The 23,419-nt window shown below is 37.7% G+C and overlaps 2 protein-coding genes across 2 annotated transcripts; both read left to right on the top strand.

The window, feature by feature from the left end:
* Positions 1-3,182: 3,182 nt before the first annotated feature.
* LOC113502140 (nose resistant to fluoxetine protein 6-like) lies at positions 3,183-15,031 on the top strand. Its single transcript, XM_026883541.1, has 12 exons — positions 3,183-3,317; positions 5,328-5,467; positions 7,864-8,197; positions 8,272-8,389; positions 8,928-9,015; positions 10,183-10,349; positions 10,847-11,032; positions 11,495-11,668; positions 12,637-12,781; positions 13,757-13,943; positions 14,303-14,445; positions 14,865-15,031. The coding sequence occupies exons 1-12, from the start codon at positions 3,236-3,238 to the stop codon at positions 15,009-15,011; spliced, it is 1,911 nt and encodes a 636-aa protein (XP_026739342.1). The 5' UTR covers positions 3,183-3,235; the 3' UTR covers positions 15,012-15,031.
* A 1,512-nt stretch (positions 15,032-16,543) lies between these two features.
* Positions 16,544-23,406, top strand: LOC113502150 (nose resistant to fluoxetine protein 6-like). Its single transcript, XM_026883554.1, has 13 exons — positions 16,544-16,615; positions 18,057-18,196; positions 18,741-19,074; positions 19,460-19,574; positions 19,722-19,806; positions 20,221-20,387; positions 20,462-20,540; positions 20,749-20,852; positions 21,064-21,237; positions 21,451-21,601; positions 22,218-22,404; positions 22,785-22,924; positions 23,120-23,406. Exons 1-13 carry the CDS (start codon positions 16,549-16,551, stop codon positions 23,315-23,317), a joined length of 1,941 nt encoding a protein of 646 aa, XP_026739355.1. The 5' UTR covers positions 16,544-16,548; the 3' UTR covers positions 23,318-23,406.
* Positions 23,407-23,419: the final 13 nt, after the last annotated feature.

Genomic DNA, 23,419 nt, shown 5'->3' on the forward strand with positions numbered 1-23,419 from the left:
ATGTCTAATTGCACGTCTTCGGTTATCATGGGCTTTTAATGACACGTGTAGTAGGAATATCTCAATAGCTATGAACGAAATAAATTGCTAGAAATTGATTGTAAAAATGTTTTATGTGTCAGCATTGAGTACCTGTTTCGAACGTTATAATATGACATATTCTGGAGCTCATACATGTGCTACGAACGCCTACTTTAAAACGAATGTCAAGTGTGCAACGGAATCAAGGTGTGCTACGAATGGAAAATTTTACACTAATATTAAGTATACTCCATACTATGAAAATTTCAAAATTGCAAAAAAATTCCAAGGTTGTCTAAATTGCTACGGATATTTACGTAAGTTAAAAATTGCTACGAATGTCCAAGATAGTTTTAAATTGCTAAGAATGACCAAATTGGGTCAAATTGCTACGACGGCCAATGTTGGCTCAGAATTGCTACGAATACCTAACGTACCTTATACTGTGTTTATAATAGTTTATATTCATACCTTCTCCAGCGTGTCAATAATACATTCAAGTAGTAACAAAGGTTATATAATAAGCAAAACCACAAACATCAGGTAAAAATTAACCATTTAATCCTCTGTAAGCGTTTCCTTGCGCAGTCTATAACAATAGGAGTTATTCTAGCAATTTTCTTTATATTCGTAAGATACATTCTAATTTATACTAAATGGTACTACTACTTATTACTAATAACTCGATTAATAAATCTTTTGATTATGATATAGTAAGAGTTAATAATTTTGCCCATATTTGGCTAAGATAAGTATATGGTCGTAAGATAGAAAGACCAACAATGAATGTAACAAGCAATGCAAAATCAATAGTCCTAAAAGGACGATATGTTTTATGAAGTTTACAGTACAGAGGATTTGTTAGTTTCATTATAATTTTATGCACAAAGCAGTGCAATGCATAGAAAACTCTGAGATGATTTTATTTGGGAAAACCAACAATTGTACAATTTATCTTACAACTAGATATATAATAAAGTTAATAAATATTTAAGTACAATCCACAACGTTTCCACAGATTACTATACAATTAATTGTTACATTCAGTGAAGGCTATTTATGTATGTTTTTGGCCTTATTCTAGTAAATGTTTGTGATGTGATGTTAGACCTTCTTCCTTGGGCAACTCACCTAAGACCGGTACAGTTTTTCAAACGTTAACGTTTATTGTATTCAAAATGTTAGCAGTGCAAAATTTACACATAACTTATCAAAAAGAAATGTCGTTGCCTTAAGTTTGACGTTTGACGACCTCCGTGGGCGAGTGGCGTACGCACCGTTTTCAAGGTGAAGCTCTGAAGTCCCGGGTTCGATCCCCAGTCGGGTCAATGTAAAAATTCACATTTCTACATCGTCTCGGGTCTGGGAGTTTGTGGTACCTTCGTTGTATCAGAATTCCATAACACAAGTGCTTTAGCAACTTACTTTGGGTTCAGACCAAAGTATGTGATGTTGCCCGCATTTATTTATTTAAGTAAGCTGGAACCAATAGCTGTTAGTGGTCGTAGAAACACCACACAAGTGTTTCTGTAGATAATCTGAGCGTCCGTTTTAGATAATACGTAGTAGGTATAGGCTAGACAATGGTTGGGAGATATTTTTGTATAATCGGGCTCCAACCTAAGAGATACCCCTTTGTCTGTAAGTTAGCAACAAGACCGACCAAGTAATTAAAACTAACAATGTAGAATATAATTGATAAGTCGAGGTCATGTGTAATGGGAATCCAATACTAAATAAAGGATCGTACTCATGAATTCATTGTCAAGGCTAACAATACAGTTTGAGGGGTCCTGTCAGATAAGTCTTACTAGGTAACGTTTCAAACAATACCCTTTAGTTATCAGTTGAGCTATGTGAGGGATAGCTTAGCTGGTAGCTTACAGAAAAATGTTTAGTTGCCAATTTTTGGTGGGCACTTTTCTACACTTGGGATTCCTCTATTTGCGGGTATTATGATTTGAGAACCACTCGGTCAACCCTTTCTAATACTATTAATTTCAAAATACTATTTTCAAAAGCGTGAAGTTTAAATAATTAAAAGCTAACCAGAGCAGTTTTATTTTGCTTTTGCTATAATAATTTTGCAAGGTATCGTCTAGTAGTAGTCGTCTGTAACAATAACCAGTTAATTTGTTATACCGACTGGTTAAGTTTGAATGTGAGGTTAATAGACTACTTACTACCGTATGTGCTGATGCCGGTTCGATACAGGCATGAGACAAACTGCTTTTTCACTCCAAGTCTGGGCTTTGATGAGTTTGTTCATGAATTGTTAGTAACCCCCTCGTAAAACGGATTTTTCCGAATTTCTTCTCGGATTTTTTAAACGACAACCGTAATTAAAAAACAAATGTTTGAAGAAGATTTAAAAACTATCTTTACTGTTGTGACATGAGCACTGATTGATAAATTATACGGTCGTAGAGCAAACAATTATGTCTCGCCATGGTTCGCGCGTAATGCACGTAATTTAATACGTGAGACGTGTTTTATGGGCTGTAGAACTAGAATCTACACTAGTTCTAACATTGGAATTTTCTTGACAATTATTTAGGAACTTTTGATCCATATTTTCGTTAATTTTGCCTTATCCTAAATGTATACCCTCTATCCGTTACTTGTTGGTAGATGATTTTAGCTGTAGTCATTCTAGCAACAAATTCGCTTTACTTTAAAGTTGAGAAAAAAAGAAACAGAAGAATAAATATTCAAAAAAAGTGGCTTAATATTGCAACCAGCCAGATAAAAAACGTCAGCCATAATTAAATACGCCCCGCAGTTAATCACAACAATTACAAACCGACAAACAATATGATATTATCCGACGTCACTGCGACCCTGCTCGGTTATGTGGATCAAACAAGGATATCTTGCGGCTCAAATGACAGCTCCACTATTGTAACTGCTGACTCGAGCCAAAGCCACACGTTAACAATCTTCTGACATCTTAAAAAAAGAAGATAAACATTTTGTAAAGAAGGAAGCTTGAAATAAGTTTTCATGTAAATTCGTGTGGCTGTATGTAAATTCCATCGTCTTTCACGACTATTTAAAAAACGAAAACGAATTATGGCGCGAAGTTACATTGTTTTTTATTGTAAATAATAACTTCATTGTTTACATTTAAAATCAATTAAACCAGTGAATAATATTTAAAAAATATCTAAGGGGTTTCGTTAAGGGAAATTTGTTTTAATTTTAAATAAGTGAAATGGAGTCCACAATGATGCGACTATCAGTGCTGTTAATTATTTTATTGGAGGGATCTTCGGCCGTCATTTATAAGTTAAATGGTGAGTAAAACATATTTTCTTTTAACTTAAAGGAAACAAGTTTATTTCATATCATATTGTATCTGGGTATTTATCCGTAAGTATTAATTCCAAAGCTTTGCAAAACTTTGTGTATAATTTCCAATGTTTCATAAAATACCTAGGCAATGTATAGACAGCCTCAACATTAAAATAGGTAAACTTTTATATATTGTTCTGTTAAGTTTTGAAAAATAATTGATTATACACTAACTGCCCAACTCACGTTGTTTTTCCACATATTTTTTTAGGAGTTTCTGGTCTAGAAAAATCACAACATACAAATAAAAACAAAAAAATAGGGACAATCCTAATCACTTAGTATATAAAATGTCATGAAAATCAGTCAAGCCATGGGCACGAGATTTTAAATCTATGAATGACTTAATATTTCACATTTTTGACACGTACAAATTAATTTGCAATGAGTATCAAAGAAATTAGTTCTAGTTTTATAAGTTACAATATATAATTTTTTAACGGAAGCCCTCGAAGATGAATAATTTTCCCTGTTTTTCCACATTTTCCATTGTATCTTCGCTCCTAATAGTCGCAGCGTTATGGTATATAGCCTCAAACCTTCCTAGATGAATGGTCTTTTCAATAATTTTTCAATTTGAACCCGTAGTTCCTGAGATTAGCGCGTTCAAACAAACAAACTCTTCAGCTTTATATATTAGTATAGATTAGAATATTTATTTGCTACCAAGTTATATTATTTCTCGAGCAGGTAGCGGGCTTATTTTTGTGTGTGAATGCACTTTAATTTTCCTGGTGCGGTAGACAAACATATTTATTTCAATATCGATATAGGTATCATAGGAACCGACCTATGACAGCAAATGTAATATTTGCAAGTTATACTGTTCTAAAAAAACAAAAACTATAATTTACGACTCATTCATAGACTTCAATACTGACATAATAATATCTGCATGATCCTAAAATCCATTATGGAAAACGATTTAATTAATAATTTATAAAATTTTTAAAAATTTATTTATAAAATAATTTATGGAAAATTCCAGAAAAGCTTGCTCTGAGGTGCTGAGTCAACACACAGATTTTAAGTAGCACTTCTGCATTCAGCCGATGTAACTTTGCTTAACACATCGCGGATCCCAGAATACACTTTCTGCAGAACATGTACTTGTAAACAGATCAAGGTATCATAATACCCAAATTAGTATTCTTGACAGGTACTGTTTCAAACCTAAAATGTACCGAATGCTTCATAATATTTATAGTTCAGGAAGTTTTTGCAATTGCGACGTGAGAAAATAGTCGGCACCGACTTTGAACCGTGGGTCAAGTTCAAAAATACAGTCTACAGGAAAATCGAGCAGAGCCGAGGAATTTTATGATGACCCGTATGACGCCGAGACTTGTCACGGTCACATACTTAGATCCCCGTATTAGGGAGTTAATTTGCCTTAAAAGTGTTTGTTTCTTATTTGTATTCTATTTAAGTAAGCTTAAGGTTTTTGTCTTGAAGTTACTTGATATTATTGCAAAGGCACGCTTGGTAAAGCATGGTACACAAGGTTGTCAGAAAACTATAACATAGATTATAATACTAGGTATACCGAAGATAGAGAATACCGTCTATCTCCACATCTGTTTTCTATCTTTGGTAGATGTCCACAACCTGGATTGCATAGCAAAGTCTTTGTTTGCATAGCTAAATTCTAGAAATGGCAAGCGTTGATCTGTAAAGATTAAGCTAAAATGTTAATTTTTGCGAATATTAAATAGATATTACTATAAACAACATGTTTAGTGCACATAGTAATTATTGTGCAAGGTTATGTCAACGATACAATGTTGCAAAATTACCGCTTTATGCTACGAACAGTATAAATTTCAGCAGAACTAAAGCTTACTGTAATCTCTTGTAATCTATATAACACAAAGTACTATATTTCCTTTTACAAATCCACCAAAAAGAAAATCTCATATAATTGACATATCGTGGGTACTTTTTTTTTTCAGTAAGTGAATATAAGAAGATGCCACCGTTGTACGCGATGGATGACTACGAGGCGTGCATGGCGGACACGGGAGGCACCTACTGCTTGGTCGACTTCAACCTGAGGGCCGGGAAGAATCCTGACCTCATGAGTATGATACAGGTAACTTAGAATTCTTCTTTGTGTGTGTCTCTGCGAATTAGCGAATTTTTGCAATCAGCTACTCAGATTTCACTCGCTTGCGAATCTAAATAATTCTGGTCGCTTCGCTTCTTCAGTCCATTCCTTAGTTTGCATCCTGAATTTGTTTCCGCTTAACTAAGTTAATACCAACGATTTTTTAAACATTAACATGTAAATAGTCCAAACCTGCCCTTTGGCTATTTGTACATTTCTTTTAAGTGAAGCTCGTCATTAATTATTTCGTTTTCTCTTTAATAGACATTCAGGTATTAAATTCTTCATAGGTAACTATTTTATGACTATTCTGAACAAGAAACTAGTTTATTATTGTAAAAATAATTACTTCAATAATAAGGAAACTAAATAAACTATATTATCCATTTTACTTATGTTCTTTATGGTTGTTTGCAATGTTAGGTAGCGTACATGTATGTCCGTATTTATGTTTTGGTCGATCTTTGAAAAACAAATTACCTTCAATAAGTTCTATCACATATATCATAAGTAAGGCCTGATTTCAATATTATGATCTAATGAGATTACAAACATTTAGTTATTTAAATGTCTTTAACAATACGGCACAAACGTCGGCATGATTGATTGGCTCTACTTATGGAAGCTGAATACTAAATCGATGATCATTAATTTATACCAATGTTAAATACCTTCCGATCTCTGGAACGTTAAAGCGTAAATTAGCGAACATTTAGTAGCACTCCATCGGAGCCAAACTGTAAGAAAGAATACATGATCTTTAACAAAACCTTTTCTCAGAGGACCCAGTTAGTTAATGAAAGCCAATACAAATTGTAAAAAATATATTGTAGACAAGGTATATAAAAGTATCTTAGCACGCTAATAATAATTAATCACTCCAATATATTAAACTTTAACTCAAAACCCAGACTCTTACATATTTGAAATTCCTATTGTAATGCCTATAACATTAGAATATTAAACGATCATGAATAATATATCAATACATAATAGCACTCGTGTGTCAATACTGTATGCCAATAGTATAGGTGACGCAGATTAACCGCATCGCCCTCTTACCGGTCAAGTACAAGATAATTACTTCTTGTAAGCAATTAAACCTATTAAAGCGTAAATCTCATGAATTGAAGGTATTCCCAGTATGACAAGAATGGGAAAACCTGACGCATGCGCTGTGGTGGACCTTATTGCGATGTTTGTAAAGGTCATAACAAATAGATTGAGTCTTTATTGTTTGGCAAGTAGAAAATGGTCAAAGAAAATGAACTTATTCTACGAGATTATATTGAATGACAATGAATTAGGTTAACAGTATAATGGCGATGCCTGTTGAAAAAAGCAACGACATTTTTGTTCAGAGTGGCATTTTCATCAAGGTTTTTAACTCCCGTCGCAAATACCGGGTGTTGTAAGTTTGACGTCTGTCGGACTGTCTGTGGCATCATAGCTTCCGAACGTACCTATTGAGTGATTTCAACTTAGTTTGTTTTGTATTAAAGGAGAATGATATGCAAATGATCTTTATTTGACATCTTTGATAAAAACTGGTCGACTATTTAAAAGTTGAGGTGGGTGAAACTTTTGAAAGTCAGGGGTGTTATTAGATTTCGGAGAGCCTACAGACAACCTATACAGCACAGTCTGTCTTACACAACTAAAATAATATTACTTTGATAGGTGGTGTTTTGCTCTTAGAACTCGTTTTTTTATGATTATAATGCTAATGAGACCATCATGTATGCTTTAGACTCTAACTAAACCATATCATAGGGCCCACAATGCTCCAAAACTAATGTATCTTGTGTACCTACTACCTAAGTTCACATTGTGGAATGCGATAAACGTATTGAGTATTGAGTATAGTTCAACTAGGAGCAAGCTCAATTCTCTAACCTTTCTACCCACTTATGTTTAACAGCCATGGTTTTCGCATTTGACTGCACCTCTGTTCTTTGATCAACCATTATAATTGCTATGAAACATTGTAGCACTAAACATAGGTATCAATGTTCCACATTGAAGTATTCGTCTTTGGAAAAATTACATCTTAGTAAACAACTTAATTGTATCCATTAACGTTTGACGTAATTATTCAGTCATTTACAAGTTGGTGCCTAGACTTATGCCATGAACTGGCCCCATCAGAACACATTGTGTTTAATTAAAGTCTATAAAAATAATTGTATAACATTGTACGAAAAATCATTGTATACTACATGCTAAACGATCAGCGTTTACGCTTTTATGGTTATTAAATGTGCTTTTGAAATACAAGTATGCAGAAAGCAATAAACCTTTGATTGAAATAATAGCTTAACCATAAACATTGGTCCATAATTAAGTATCTAGGAAGTATTAAGGCGTTATTTTTGTTCCAGGGATATTCTGACTACAAAATGAAACACTTCAATCACACACAAATACATCGAGGGGTGTGTTTAACAATAACATGTAAAGATTACAGAGTCCCTAACGCTAACGGGACAGAGGCCCTACAGGAGTCCCTTGAGGGATGCCTCAACAATTCTATTTTCCTACAGTACGGACTTGAAGGGTCGATAGATAATATTAATTATTGTGATAGAGAAGGCGAAACGATCCCAATAGACACTGGTGATATAGTCATGGCTGTGGTTTATTTACTTATTATAGTGCTCAACGTTGCCGGAAGCTGTTACGACGTCTTGTTATTCAATAAAGAGGATAAAACAGGTATCAAAACACATTTATCACCATCTTTAATGTTAGCTTTACGATCTAGATTTTCAAAGTTCATACATTTTTAGGAAATCCATATTTAATGGCGTTCTCGTTACGAAGAAACTGGGCCAGGCTGACAGCACCGGCTTACAACGAAGATCAAGATCCTCGATTAGAAAGACTGAAATTATTTCATGGATTAAGGTGAGTTAAGATTAATGTTACCAAATTGAATAAGATGAGTATGTTTGGAAGAAAACAAAGAAATTATATATGTGAAGTACCTATTAGGAAAAAAGTTACTTAAAAAACAATCTCGTACTATCAAAATCAATAGTCATTTATTTAAATTAGGCTACTAAGTAGCACTTTTTGAAGGTCATATTACATTTGACAGCACCCAGTTTCGCCCACCCTTCACCGCTTCCTAAGTGCTTTTGCTGTGACAGAAAAAAACGGCACAACAAACTCCTCAGCAGCCTATTAAATAGTCTATTAAATACAAATCTACAAATCTTTGTGTCCAGGGGTTTCAAGTCACCTGAACTAAAAACCCAAACGCATTCGTGGATCACACGATATTGGTCCCACGCAGGTATCAAACCCGCGACGCGCCGCTAGCAATAGCATTAATCAAGGACCAAGACGATATAGACGTTGTCCCTAACACCAAAAAAAGAGTAAAGACTAGTTCCTAGATATTATAGCATTAGCAAATCACCAACTATTTGTATAATTTCAGAACCATGACGATGCTGTGTGTATTCTTCTCGCACACAGTCCTTATAATGTCCTACTCCTACGTGGACAACCCGCTTTACATCGAAAACGTAAGTAAAAACCTTGTACCTTAAACAGAAGAAGGGTTTTTAAAGATAGATGATCCGTGTGGAACAAGGTATAAGAAAGAGTGAGAACGATAATAAGTAAGCAAGGACAGAAAAAAAAACAAAGTGCAAATAGACAATGCAAGAAAGAATATAAAAATACAATTAAATAATGAGAGAGGCGGCGTAATAATACATGTTCAGATGTATAATTAGGAACAACTTAAGTAGCGCGACGTAATGAAGATAATTATTGAGGATGACTTTTTGTTCCAATGATTAAATCTGTTACTAATAACTTTGGCGTTTAAAGAAATTATAGGAATAAGCAAGGTTATAGAAAACAAAGAATTAGACTAAGATCAAGCATTCGCAAATATTGTTAAAAAGAAATAGAACATAAATATATATATATATATAGAAATAGAACATAAATATATATATTATACATAATAGACTTTGGAGTAAAAGAACTGCGTCTTGTATGAGAGTTTAAAGATGATTTTCTCAAGTTGTAATTAATAAATGTTAATTAAACAAACATAGAAAAGCAATGTACAAGAAAATGAAAATGGAATGCATGGAATGAAAATGTATGAAATCTACTTACTTTTCAGTAGATTCTGGAAACAAAAACTGAAAAATTACTTATTCTAGAAATGTATTGCAATGAAAACTATTTTAAGTTGCGTGTTCTTGTTCTTGGATCTTGTAATATTACACTCGGCGCTGGCTAGAAAGGACCCCGATTTTGCTTTTTACAATGGCAAATGTATTAAATTCAAAACTGTTCCTAATCTCCTCTCTCCTTCTTCAGCATTTTGCCAACATAATAGTGTGAAATTCATCGTATTGACTGTTAATGTTCTGCCCCTTACTGAATTTCCAACCAAAAAAAAATATTTATTGCACTATGGAAGACTTATATAGCCATTATTATAAAAACTAGAAAATAACAAAAAAGTCATAGTCAAAAGAAAGTCAATTAAAAGTCCTCGCTTATAATGATAGCCTAGAAAGAACTGCTTAGAATAATACATAGGAACTTTATCCAATTTCTACTCGTTCATCGGCCATTGTAAATAACAGAATTGGGGCCCAGTTCCTTTCCTTGAACTTGGCTTGACGCTGAAGCGTTCCACTTGTTAACAGCAGGTTGTACAATTCTAGGCATACGAGGACCCGCTGAAGCAGATCCTGTTCAATGGCACGCTGGTGACACACACGTTCTTCGTGATGTCGGCCTTCCTGCTCGCCTACAACTTCCAGATGCACGCCGAGAAGCACGCCGTCAGCTGGCTGCAGTTCCCCAAGGGAATCCTCTTGAGGTGCCTCAGGTAAATCACCCACTTTGATGATTAAGGGTGTGTTATTCTGAAAAATAACACATTGAGGAATATGTACATCTTTAGCTAAATTTTCTCCATGCTAATAAAAATACATCTATATCAGATAGTTTTACTGAATTAATTTTGATACTGTATTTTCGGATTATTGTCTACTGACATAATAAGTGGAGAAAGCTGGAAAAGATCAAAGCAAAGTTAATGGGCAGGGTTAAGAAGGAAAGCAAAGCAGGTTGACCTAGGAACAAAAAAGAGAAGAGAAATTGTTAATGGAACAAAGTATAAGAGCAAACTTCATGCACTAGTATTATAAACCCAAAATTAGAAGAAGTATATACTCATATTCAGGCTCAAATGTCAAGACTAATTTTAAATTCATTCGAAGAGGAGTTAGCTTACCATCTGGTTGAAGATATTTATCGAGGCTTCTATCCGACTGTTTGAAAGCAATTATTGGATATTTAGGAGTATCGTTGTGGTGGTTCCAGACTGAGCCCAGTGTACGCGCTCATGCTGTTGTCGGTGTCGACGTGGCTGCGGCGCGCGGGCGGCGGCCCGCTGTGGGCGCGGCTGGTGCGCGGCGAGGCGGCGGCCTGTCGCCAGTACTGGTGGGCGCAGCTGCTGTACCTCAACAACTACGTGTACGGCGACGCGCTCTGTCTGCCGCAGACCTGGTGGGTGCACTGCTGATAAAGTGTGGTTCTAAACTATGTCGTGCAGATGGTGATTTCTGTCAGAACTATCTACGTGTCTGAACTAACTAAATGTGTAGTTAAATTAAAGTGCATTATTTTTATTTTCTAGTCACCTAGGCCAATGTTTGTGTGATGAGAAAGGGCATTTTCTCTGTTTAGGGACAATTCATCTAAATTAGTGTGTTAATCAGTTCTCTAGTAGTCATCATATAATTTTTGCTTAGTTTGAGATTTAGTTCCGATGTGTGTGCGTGTCAAATTACTGTATACTATGGCTTAAGAGCCTGACGATACCAGCTTCCTCCCCCGATTAGATATCCTGGGTGTGAGCAGTGAGTATCATGAGGATTCCCCCACCCATGAAAAGTGATGATGTCTGAAAGTTGCGAAAAAAAATCACTTTAACAAATGTCCACCCCCCCCCCTCGCCGCCCCCCGCAGGTACCTGGCGGCCGACACGCAGTTGTTCTGCCTGGGCCTGGCGGTGTGTCTGCTGGCGCGCAGCGGCCGGGGCCGGGCGCTGCTGCTGGGGGGACTGTTCGCCGCCGCCATCGCCATCGTGGCCGGACACACCTACTTCCAGGACCTCGACCCGGTCGTTATACAGTCGCCGGAGTAAGTGGAACTTATTTTTAATTTACAGTTGAACTTCATCATCATCATAAACAGGATCATCATCATCATCAGTCCATATTCGTCGACTGCTGGACAACATATTTCTCCCCGATTGCACGCCATCGAGATCTTCGGGGGCTTGGACTCAATTCCAGTCAACTCTGAATGTGGAAAGGGAGTTAGAGCCTTCGGCAAACACGATAGGCGATGCAATAGCTATAATGACCCCGAGGTGTTGTAACGTTTTGACGTGTTCAGGAGTATCACACTATGGACAATGATTTGATATTTACTAAAGTCCGATCCTGAGATTTAAAGACGTGTTGAACATTCGAGATAGTAGAATGTAGATTTTTAGACAGCTTTGATGAAATTGAATAAAAAAAAACTTTAGGTACCGCTATTTTTTAAGTAAACGAATAAAGAACTACAACAACAAATATCAATACCAAAAACCCAATTGGTTGCGCGTAATATGTGTGTTTATTTTTTTAATTGCGTCATCTACCGGCAAAGTCCCGCACTTCATAATGGCCCTGCGGCTGTTTGGGTTCCGACAGAACCCAATAGTTGGCGCTGCATCGTAATCATTGACAATCATCGTGTTAAAAAATTCAAGATGTCAAGATGTTAAATATTTTTCCTTCTTCTCTGGTTGATTGTGCCTCCGCAAATGTCGTTCTTGCTTTTTTGTGAAAAATAACCTTGGATAGACCCGCAAGGAGTGCAGTGTTCCACAACTGGAGTGCCGTGATCCTGCGACTGGTGAGTCCGTGTAGTTTGACGTAGTTATAATATTTATCATATATATTGCCGCACCGCACCGCTCCGCCATCAAATTACGTTTCTTACCAGTCCAAATCCCTCCACTTGGCCTGGAGCTATTTACACGCTCCACCACCAATTATTTTTTTCTTTAACCTTTTCGTACCGACCGCGTTTCTAACTCGATGGTCCCCTGTTATCAGGAAGTACCGCAACATGTACGCGACGGACCCCACGTTCCGCCTGCTGTACATCCGCGGCCACACCAACATGTCCACCTACATCCTGGGGCTGGCCGGCGGCTTCCTCGCCTACCACCTGCACGGCAAGGACATGCAGAAGTATAAGGTATGACCAAGATGATTCTTTATTAGATGCGACCCTTTATTGCGAGATCGCCTGACTAGTTAAGGACCCAACCGGTCTTTCATCATGAGCCGACTCCAAGGCGGGTCGCGATTTGAACTGGGTTCATAAACCGTTGCATCATGTAATACATACAATACTCTTTTTCTTTGCCGTGTTTTTCGATAATTTTGGGGTCCTTGCATGTACTCCTCTTTTTGCTCCTTTAATTAACTTTCAAAAGTCATTTTATTAGTTCATTTCATTTTCTTCTTCTTCTAGTCTTCCTTTACATTGATTGTCATACCCTACTACTTATCTCTGTTCACTGCATGAGAAATGCATTTGGTCTTTAAAAGTTTGAACTATTTTTATCTGGTCGAACGGCAGTGCCCCGCCATGTCGAGTGCGAAGCAAACACTGCCGAACCGTCCTTTACTGGAACCATTTCGCTGCATTTTCGGGCCCCTATTTGAGAACGTCTATATAAGACCAGAATGCAGAAGTTCCGAAGTTAAGCGAAAGCAAAGTTTCGTATTTATGACACTCACTCACTCAGGATCATCAAAATAGAACTATACTTGACATTAACTCAGAGAGCTGAAATTTGGTACAGAGTTAGGGTTTATTTAATAGCCTCATAAGGGAAGACTATAAAAAACTAGGATAATCAAAGATTGACCCTTTTTGGTAAGGCGGGGACCTCGTGGACACCCACTCCCTCAGGGGAGGAATTGGGTAGTGTCAGACTTTTACTGATTAAACCCGAACCACCTAATGCGTTACAATCCTTCATACACCGACCGTGGGATTCCACCGGCCAGTTGTGTGAGCCGGTGAGTGGTTTCTCGTGTTTTGTGGAGTTCTCGAGTTGTCTCCTCGCCTTATCCATAGCACCGAATGAGGCCCTCCACCATGGGTCCTATAATCGAACGACCATCACAAGGGTAGTAACCCCCTGACCGTGGCTGTCCGCAGCGGAAGTTCCGCGTGCTGGTGTGGCTGGTGTTCCCGGCGGGGCTGGCCATCATCCTCTCCGGCGGCATGTTCTACGGCTCGTGGCGGGCGCCGGCCGCCGCGCGCCTGCTGTACGCCGCGCTCTACAAGCCCGCCTTCCAGACCGTCATCATCACCCTCATACTCGGCTGCATCTTCAAGATTGAAAGTTAGACTCTTGTTCTTTTTTGTTTTTCTCCATGTTTTTATAAACTGACTTTCTTTACGGTTTTATTTTTGCAACTCAATTTTAATACAGTTCCCGATAAGTTAGCACGCTGAAATTTTCAGATTACCTTCAAACCCAATGACAATGCAATTTACAACTACAAAAACGGCTGAACCGATGTCGATAAAATTTGATTAGAGTGACATTTAAAAACATAGGTATTTAGATTTTTTTAAATCTATTAATTTATAAGTTACTCTCGCATTCAGGAACTTTATTCTTGTATCTACCACGACCACAGAACGAGAACGACGTGTCGTGGGTTCGATCCCCTGTCCCTAACCTGTGTGTGTGTGTAGCGGTGTACCGCGGGCTGGTGGAGTGGCGCGGCTGGGCGTGGTCTGGGCGCGTGTCGTACAGCGCCTTCTTCATCCACACGCAGTTCCAGCGCGCGCTCGTGGGCGCGCAGCTGCAGCCGCTGCACATGACCGACTACTATGTGGTGAGTCAGGGGTAACGCCTATGTGAGTGTGTGTGTGTGTATTACCTCTTCTAGCAAATAATGCTGGACCAATTTTGATGGAAATTGATGTAGAGGTAGATGACTCCTTGGATTTACACATTTTCGAAGACGAGTAATGTTTTTGCAGCTATTACTGACATCCTGGCGAGCAATCAAGGCCAGATCTAGGGGCCCAGGGGCCCCGAGGCCTCGAGGCAACAAAGGAGTGGGGGACCCCCTGGTTCAAGTTATTTTCATTCAGTGGAAAATTTATCGAGCTTTTTTTAGATGCATAGTGTCTGGCCTAAAGTGCCTAATAGATAAGTTGGTTTTGTAGTAGCTTTCTGAAGAATACGATTATATAAATTCTTGTCTCCTCCTATACCCACATACTGTCTCACCTACGGCCTACTCCCCAGATGATGATCCTGGCGGGGACCATCTTCCTGACGTACCTGTGCGCGTGCGCAGCCTGGCTGCTGCTGGAGGCCCCCGCCGCGGGAGTGGTCCGCGCGGTACTAAACCGTACTGACAGACAGACAGGACAACACGACACTAAAGTGTAAATATATGGCATATAACATTACAATGACTTTTATTTATTTTTGTCCTAGACCGACCTAATGAATCTGTGCAAAGTGCATTTACCAAAAAAATAACAATTAGCGAAAATAAAGTCTTTAGAGTATAGACCGCATATATAACGAAGGCTTTTCTAAAACCCTTTTGTTTAGTTTTTTTCCGAAATTGGTCTCTTCTTAGAGAATTTTAAGGAATTATTTGTTTCAAAATCTATAGGAAAACACAAAACAGACAACCGAGAAGTATAAGTTACCAAGACAACCCTCTGACGTGTTGCGAATTCGATCCCACTATACAACAAGCATTGCGTATCCACGAGGGCTTGTTCTGAGTCTATCCTCGCGACACAAGGGTTTAAATTTCTCAGTACGAGGGTCATCTAAAACTCCTTAAGTTTGGTCGTCAGAGATCAACCTTTGGTTTGGTTGCGGTTTGAATAGTGCACCTTGTGGTATGAATTAGGTTTTTACGGCATCTGAAGTAGCATTTTCCCAAATCTTTTTCCTCGGATTTCCTTATTTGGGACCAAGACAGCCACACCAACCAGTGATGTATTAGTACATTCATCGTCTACAGGTCAACAGTGAACGTGGCGTCGCCTGTATCTTCTATTAGACCTTACGTTTATGTACATTAGTGTCAATATCGTTCGTAGATCCAGTTTGGAGTAATCTATTTGTAAAGTTTTCATTACAACCACAGACAGACTACTTGTCACGGCTATTACATTTATAACATGTACACATGCCGCCAATCATCGTACATGTATCGAAACAATTATATGTACGCGTTAATTACTGTTATTTGTGGGTCTTTAAACGCCCCTGGGTTAGGGATCAATTGTACTACTGCGGAAGTGTTGAGCAAAAAGAGAATCAATTTTTATGGTTTATTTTATCAACCTAATTAGTTCTTAACAGATTTACTATTTATATAGATAGTTTGAAATCAGATTAATGCAACTTTGATCTGGTAATGCTGGGATAAATATCATGAAAATTGCCGTTTAAATACAGACAATTTAGCGTGCCATTTTATGCGCTGGTGTGTAATGTCATCAGTTTTCATCAAATCCAAATAGCAACGACGAATACTGTCGCTTTAAAAAGCCCGTTGGAAAAAGATATACCTACTCCTCATACTTCCGGGTTCCTCGTTAAGATCTTTGCCAAAGTCTATTTAAGAGTAGCTTTAAATATTTGTCGAGGATAACTACAGAACCGCTACAGATTGGTCCATGTAGGTGCGACCCCTAAGGGCACGGGATCATCACCGCTAATGACCATATTATGCAGGTGTCTGACGCTTCGAAAACAATTAATATTTCTTATAATGATTTTCTCGACAAAGTATGTTTGCCATAAAACTTAACTACACTGCATACGAGATTGTTTCAACCAGTCATTGTTATAAAACTATTGCACCAGAAACAAAAATATAAAATAGTTCAAACTAATATCAGTTATGCAGTAGTGTTTCTTAAGAAATATCGTGTATTCGTTTTACTGCTGTTAAGAGAAAATGTTTGCAGTATTGAGTGCATTGTTCTTCATTGGAGGTTCGGGAGCCGTGATATACAATCTCGAAGGTAAATGAATTAATTAAATAGTGCCCCATTGTACTGTGAACTCAGAACATTAAAACTGAAACTCTGAAAATATACGTTTCAAATGTTTTAAACTTTGATCATTTTAGTTTAAAACTTAAAAATCAAGCTTAAATTATTACCTCGTGAGATAATCTTGTGGAAAAGGTGTAAAGAAGTGCGAAGTAATTATAATAGAAATTGTAGTTTTACGTCTCGATCATACAGCGACCACATTTTTTAAAAAGGCTTCCATATAATTTACCAAAGAAGTGTGCACATTGCAAGTGTCATCGGAATTTGGTCAACTAGTTTCGGAAATAAAACGGAATTGTCAGCTGAAACGAACTTCGACTATGACGTCAAAACTAAGGGTGCAGCCTGAATGAAAACATCTAACAATAAAATTTGATGCATTTATGAGCTCCTGTCGGCCATTTACCTAACTCTTTGGGGCTTCTTTTCAATTGATCCTATAATTGACTAAAATATTTTCTTTTCTCTGTACGAGAACGGGCCTCTACCCACCACTAGGACATCTGTAATCTGGCGTTTTTGTTCAACCACTTGAATAAAACAAACAAAACAATACTAACTTTTTATAAACACTTCACTAACCAAATGCACCAGTTTCTAATCATTTACATTAAATTTAATGATAAGTAAGTTATCGGGTGTGGTTATTAAGCTTGCTGTAATCTTGAAACAAATTATAATTACAGCAGTTACAGCTCAGTGTGCTAGTATTTTATATGTAATTTAATCTGCAAATGTCTGCTCCCATTTTGGGTTGAGCGGAGGAGAGTTTCAGACGATTACCCTGCGTGTACTTCGACTCAGGTTACCTTTCGAACAATCCCTCTGAGTATGCTATTCGGAGATCATATTCTTTATTTCCCTATTGCCTATTTGAAAGTAACTCTTAGCGTTTCGCCTCTGACTCCCACTTGGCTGGTTTTTATATAAGCATTCGTATCAAGTCTACACTTAAAGATTTTAAAATACGCCATCTACCTGTGTGTCACTTTAAATGACCAATATCGATTATTAGTTTCTTATCAGTGCAGTATGTTATTACTCTACCACTTAAGCATTGAGGGACATCATTTCAGGATTTTTTGTGATATGTTGTTAATTGTAATCACTCGAATAGTCACGAGATTCAAGCATTTGCTTACAAAGTATTACGATAATCACTACCCAGTTAGGTACTGGTCAATAACCGACGATCATAATAATTAAATCATGCAACGGTTTACTCACGCGTATTTACCGGGATTGCCCGACTAGTCTCGGTAGTCTAATGGCATCGGCTCATGATTAAGGACTCCGGTTGTGTCGGAAACTAGTCGGGCAATCCCAATAAACACGCGTCTAATTTAATAATGAATAATTCTCACGACAGTTACTATAAAAAAGACTCATTGAATAATATTTATCGTAGACTCGGATTATGCCCGCATGCCGCCAATAGTGCAGCTAGATCCTTACGACGCCTGCTTCCGAGATCCCGATGACTTGTACTGCACTGCAAGACTGGTGCTGGTGTCGGACGAACCCAGCCCGTTGTTGTCGATGATAAAAGTAAGTTGTATCTACATATGTTGTGAACCTCTAACTAATAGTTGAGAAATATAAGGGGATTATTTCACCAGGTACAAGCGCCAAGATAATACTAATACGGTACTAAAGGAACTAGACAGAACATAAGCTCTTCTCGATAGAGAACTAGTCTTTGTTATAACTTTCATAATTGACCAATGTTTTAAAAAGGTAAGATCGCAAATCCAGATCGAAACTTTTCCTCAATTAAGTACGGTATATTATATGGAACAGTTCATAAGCTGTAAGTTAGCAAATTGCTATAATCAAAGTCGCGATAATGACAAGCTACGGTGACGTCACTTTTAATTTCCTTTATATAAGTCATTAAAATCCAATTAACGGTAATAAAGCTGCAAGTAACAAGTAATAATTGTAAGGTCTCAGGTCAGAGCACAGGCTTTGGTCAAAGTGATTAAGTCCAGTACGCAAATATCATAATTCTTGTAACTAATAACAATAAATATTTTACTAGGATAATATAATCTCCACACTTGATTCTTAAAACTACTATATTATGTTACAGGAATATTCAGCGCACAAATCGACACACTACAACTACACAGAATTATACCGCGGTGTATGTGTAACCCAAAACTGCAAGCAGTTTCACGACAAAACAACAGAGAACCTAACACTGACCCTTGAAGCATGCTTGAACGAATCCTTTTATAGCAACTACGAATTGAAAACTAGAGTGTTCGATGACTATGACTGTACCAAACGTGAGAGATCTATGAAATTAGATGATGTGCATTGGTATGTTGCGGCTGTTTGTGTGTTAATCTTATGCGCTAACATTGTCGGAAGCTTGTATGATTTCTCTTTTCGAGGAAGAAAAAAAACAGAGGATAGTGCAAGTAAGTGAAAACTGGACATAGTTACACAATTTTCATTAAATTTTGTATAAAGTCAATTCATCATCATCATCATCTCAGCCTATCGCCGTCCACTGCTGAACGTAGGCCTCCCCCAAAGAGCGCCAACCATCCCAATTTCAATTATCCAAATTTATTTAGGGCCGATTTTTCAATCGCCAGATAACTTTTATCTGATGAATATTTTTGACGTTTTGACAGCTTTTGTATAGAAAATATGTCGAACAGCCATATTTATTCCTCAGATAAAAGTTAACTGATGATTGAAAAATCGGCACTTATACTGAGTTAAATATTTTTGTTGCTATCAGACTGACATTTAATGTCCCAGAAGTGTTTGAATTTGATTAACACCGTATTTAATTAGTTCTTAGGTTTCTCAATTGCTTCTCATTGCGTCGAAATTGGAAGAAACTCGTAGGACCAGCTTCAGAAGACCGAGACCCACGTCTGCAAAAACTGCAATGTATTCACGGCATCAGGTATATTATGAATTAACCATTTACTTTGTAATAAAGTCCGTCTTATCATAATTAGCAATCTTACGATAACTCATGACATAATAATATGACAATGAACTCTTTAAGAATAAGAGTATGTAATTTAATAAATTAAAATGTAACTTTCAGAGCGTTAACGATGGGCCTGGTCATCTCGGGTCACACATTCTTGATCCTCATCGTTCTACCAGAAAATCCAAAGTTCATGGAAGAAGTAAGATATTATGCAATCTGTAATGATTATTTTTATAGTTAGCTAGTTATTACATGCTATTGTAGTAATAAGATTTATGACAATGTAGAAGTGGGCAAACCTATTATTTTACCCTTTTTTACAAAAATGTCCCTCCACAAAGTTCATCTGACATAATGGGAGTCCTAAATAAATACTAAAATACTAGACTAACAATCATTCGACATGTCAATAAACCACTTAAATATTTATATACCAAATACTTCAATACTTGTGGGGGCTTAACATACACTCAAATCACCTGCAACGAGCCACCCTGACTCAGAACAAACATTTGTAGATCACACAAATACTTATTCTACTCGGGGATCTTTGTGTGAAGTGGGTTTGGCGATATTTTAAGTTCTGGTATTTTTAATGGCGAAATATCCTCAGATGTACATGAACAATATTATCCGGATAATCGTGAACGGGACAGGCATCATGCAGACATTTCTGTTGGTCTCTTCCTTCTTACTCGTCTACACGTCACTCATAAACATGGAGAAGAAGCAACTGTCATGGACGATGCTGCCCAAATACATCATCATGCGATGGTTGAGGTAATAAGAAGTTGGACTTTTTGAGAAACCCCATAAATGTAGCCTTTGTGTTATAAAATGGGTTGTACTTGCAGACTGACTCCGGCCTACGCCCTGGTCGTAGCTTTAACCGCGACTTGGTTTGGTCGTATTACAACAGGCCCATTATATAAGGTAAGTTAGACCCCTAGCGAAACGGTTCAGTTATCACACGACGAAAAGGTGACTTAATGCAATGATATTGCAGTTCAGGAAACGCCTTACATGGTATACGTAGAGTTGTGTATTTTTCTAAAACTGCAATAATATTAGGTACTTTAACTTGACCTTGATTTAATATAGTACCATCTACTTAGGTTCAGACATTTTATTACCTTTTCAGAAACTGATTGCGGATGAAGTAACTGACTGCCGCAGTAGCTGGTGGCAGAATATTTTGTACATCAATAACTATGCGGATAACTCAGAATGCATGGTGCAGTCCTGGTATGTAGCTATCTGAACAGCAACATAAAACTTTCGTATTTTATTTTGTGCCACCTCAACAGACATGTTTACATGGTGTTTGCCATAAGTCAATTTAAGTACGTCTTCCCGACATTGCTTACTATAAAACAAGGAAAAACAAATTTGGCTGATGGCCAAAAACCAACTTTTCCCGGAGCATTTTGACGAAAAATATCTTTTCTTTTTGTAGGTATTTAGGAGCAGACACGCAGCTGTACTACTTGGCAGCTTTCGTGTTCGTAACGTGCAGGACGAATCGCTCCAGGAAGATAGCTGTGACGCTAATGTTTGTCTTGGGGACGATCTTCGCTACCGGACACACTTACTTTCAACAATTAAATGGAGTTCTCGTGGTTTCTCCAAGGTAAGTTATAAAAATCGTGTATATAACGTGTAGGAACAGGCATCCAAAAACCATAGCCTTGTTAACAGAAAAAGAATAATTGTTATTTCCCACTATAAATTTCTTTCTCACTCCTAATTATAGAACGTCTTCGAAGGTTTACAGACAGAAGAGAATAGCTAAGACCGTAAGTTATTGAAGTCTGATAAAGATGTATCCACATATTCCTTACAGCGTGGTCTTGAAAATGTTTATCAAAGACCCTACCTTCAACCATCTGTACAAGAGAGGCCACACCAACCTGACGGGCTGCACCATCGGCATGGCTATGGCCTACTTCGTCTACCACTGGCAGAAGAAAGGAGTTAATAAAAAGAAATTACAGGTAACTAAACAGATTATGTAGATGCGTTTTTCTTCCTATTATTATTTTCAAACAAAAATATACTTTATACAGTTTTCACAAAATTCTTATCGTTTTAAATACACTGTGGTTTCTTAGGTTTACGCGAATGTTAGACATTGAAATGAAACTACTTTTACGGATTTTATCGCGGTTTTAATTTTAGATTTTTGTTCCCGACGTTTCGAAACCTTTGCAGGTATCATGGTCACGGGCAGACTGAGATGGTGTTCGTCTTGACAGAAGATTTTGCTCGTTCTACCTTCATATTTTAATTAATTATTTGTGGTCCGACCTACGCAGTATGAGCTCACTGTGTCTTGATGTCTTGCAGCGCTGCTCTTGGGTTTGGCCTTGAGTTTATTTATTATTGGATCCCAAGTAGGTGATATCTTCCAGCCATCTTCTCTATTGAAATTAGGGTGTTTTTTAATCTCAATAGCCTCGCGAAACATCCTAGGTAGGAATTTGGATTCTTTAGCGAGGATCTGTGGTTGGTCAAATCTAATATAATGGCTGGAACCTTCAGCATGTTCGGCGACTGCAGACTTCGTTTTAGTTTTAAATACACTGCTATAAAACTAACTTCCTTGATCAGAGCTATCGCTTCTTATACTGGACGCTGTTCCCGGTGGGCTGCCTGATCTGTCTCTCCGGCAGCATGTACTACGACGACGCGCCGCCTCCCCCGCCCTACGTCAACGTGCTGTTCGCCGCACTCCACAAGCCTCTGTTCGGAGCTATGGTCGCTTCGGTTATCATCGGCGTTATATTTGAAGTTGATGGTAATGGATATTTGCATCTTTATCCTCTTAGACAAGTGATGACACTACCAGCCCAAATTAGCAAATCTTAAGAGAATCGAGATTTTGTATCGTAAAGTTTGTTGAAATTTAATGTTTACTACCTAGCGCTTCCAGATAATAAATACAACGATAAAGCCTGTCGCTATTATCTAAAAAAAAAATTACTCTCTACTTTGATAGTGTCTTCTCACTTACACTTATGCAGCAAAGTTACACTTAAAAATGTACTCTAAGACAAGGCGGCCAGACTTAGTTTCGAAATGAAAGCATTTTCAGAAAGACGAACCCCTGTCCCGTTTCATATAACATCCCTCTCTCAATGTCATCAAAAAGTGAACACCAACTGTTTCCACCACCAGACCTATACCGGTCTATCCTGGAGTGGCCCGGCTGGACTGTCCCGAGCCGGCTCACGTACAGCACGTACCTCGTGCACATCGCCTTCATCAGGAACTACGGCTGCATGCAAACCACTTTAAGAATGTCTTATCTGGTTCTAGTAAGTTTGATCTACTTCTATATCCTTGTGATCTGTTTTTTTTAGGATGACCATTAATTATGGCAGAGTTCAAATGGAAAATTCAGTCTCTTGATATCTAGTACATTACTTTTGATCGAAAACTTTTTACAGTTATTTATAATTATTGTTTTTGACTCTGATACAGTGCAATCTAATTTTTTTTGTATTTCCCAGATTCGTGTAGGACTACTAACTGTAGTAGCGTCCTACGCATTGGGCTTGACTATGTTCATGCTGGTCGAGTCTCCCTTCGCAAACCTCGTCACCGAGTACACCAAGAAGAAAGCCATACGTGAGTCCGGAAAGGAAAACGGATCAGCCAAACACATGCCAAATAAAGAAAATAAAAAAGTTTCTAAAAAAGAATTGTGAAGGAATAAAAGTGGAATTATGATCGAAGATTTGTGCTAGTTGCTCTATTGTGCCAAAAGTGAGAAGCGGTGAGCGTAAATAAAACAACTCTGTGGTATAATT

This window comes from Trichoplusia ni, chromosome 2, assembly GCF_003590095.1.
Source record: "Trichoplusia ni isolate ovarian cell line Hi5 chromosome 2, tn1, whole genome shotgun sequence".
Taxonomy (NCBI): Eukaryota; Metazoa; Arthropoda; class Insecta; order Lepidoptera; family Noctuidae; genus Trichoplusia; species Trichoplusia ni.

Bases quoted from the DNA above. Each gene is read 5' to 3' on its own strand.
- LOC113502140 (XM_026883541.1), top strand. From the start codon at position 3,236: ATGGAGTCCACAATGATGCGACTATCAGTGCTGTTAATTATTTTATTG. The intron at 5,468-7,863 runs GTAACTTAGAAT...TTTTTGTTCCAG, and splicing joins ACCTCATGAGTATGATACAG to GGATATTCTGACTACAAAAT. The intron at 11,669-12,636 runs GTAAGTGGAACT...CCCTGTTATCAG, and splicing joins GTCGTTATACAGTCGCCGGA to GAAGTACCGCAACATGTACG.
- LOC113502150 (XM_026883554.1), top strand. From the start codon at position 16,549: ATGTTTGCAGTATTGAGTGCATTGTTCTTCATTGGAGGTTCGGGAGCC. The intron at 20,853-21,063 runs GTATGTAGCTAT...TTCTTTTTGTAG, and splicing joins GAATGCATGGTGCAGTCCTG to GTATTTAGGAGCAGACACGC. The intron at 21,238-21,450 runs GTAAGTTATAAA...TATTCCTTACAG, and splicing joins GTTCTCGTGGTTTCTCCAAG to CGTGGTCTTGAAAATGTTTA.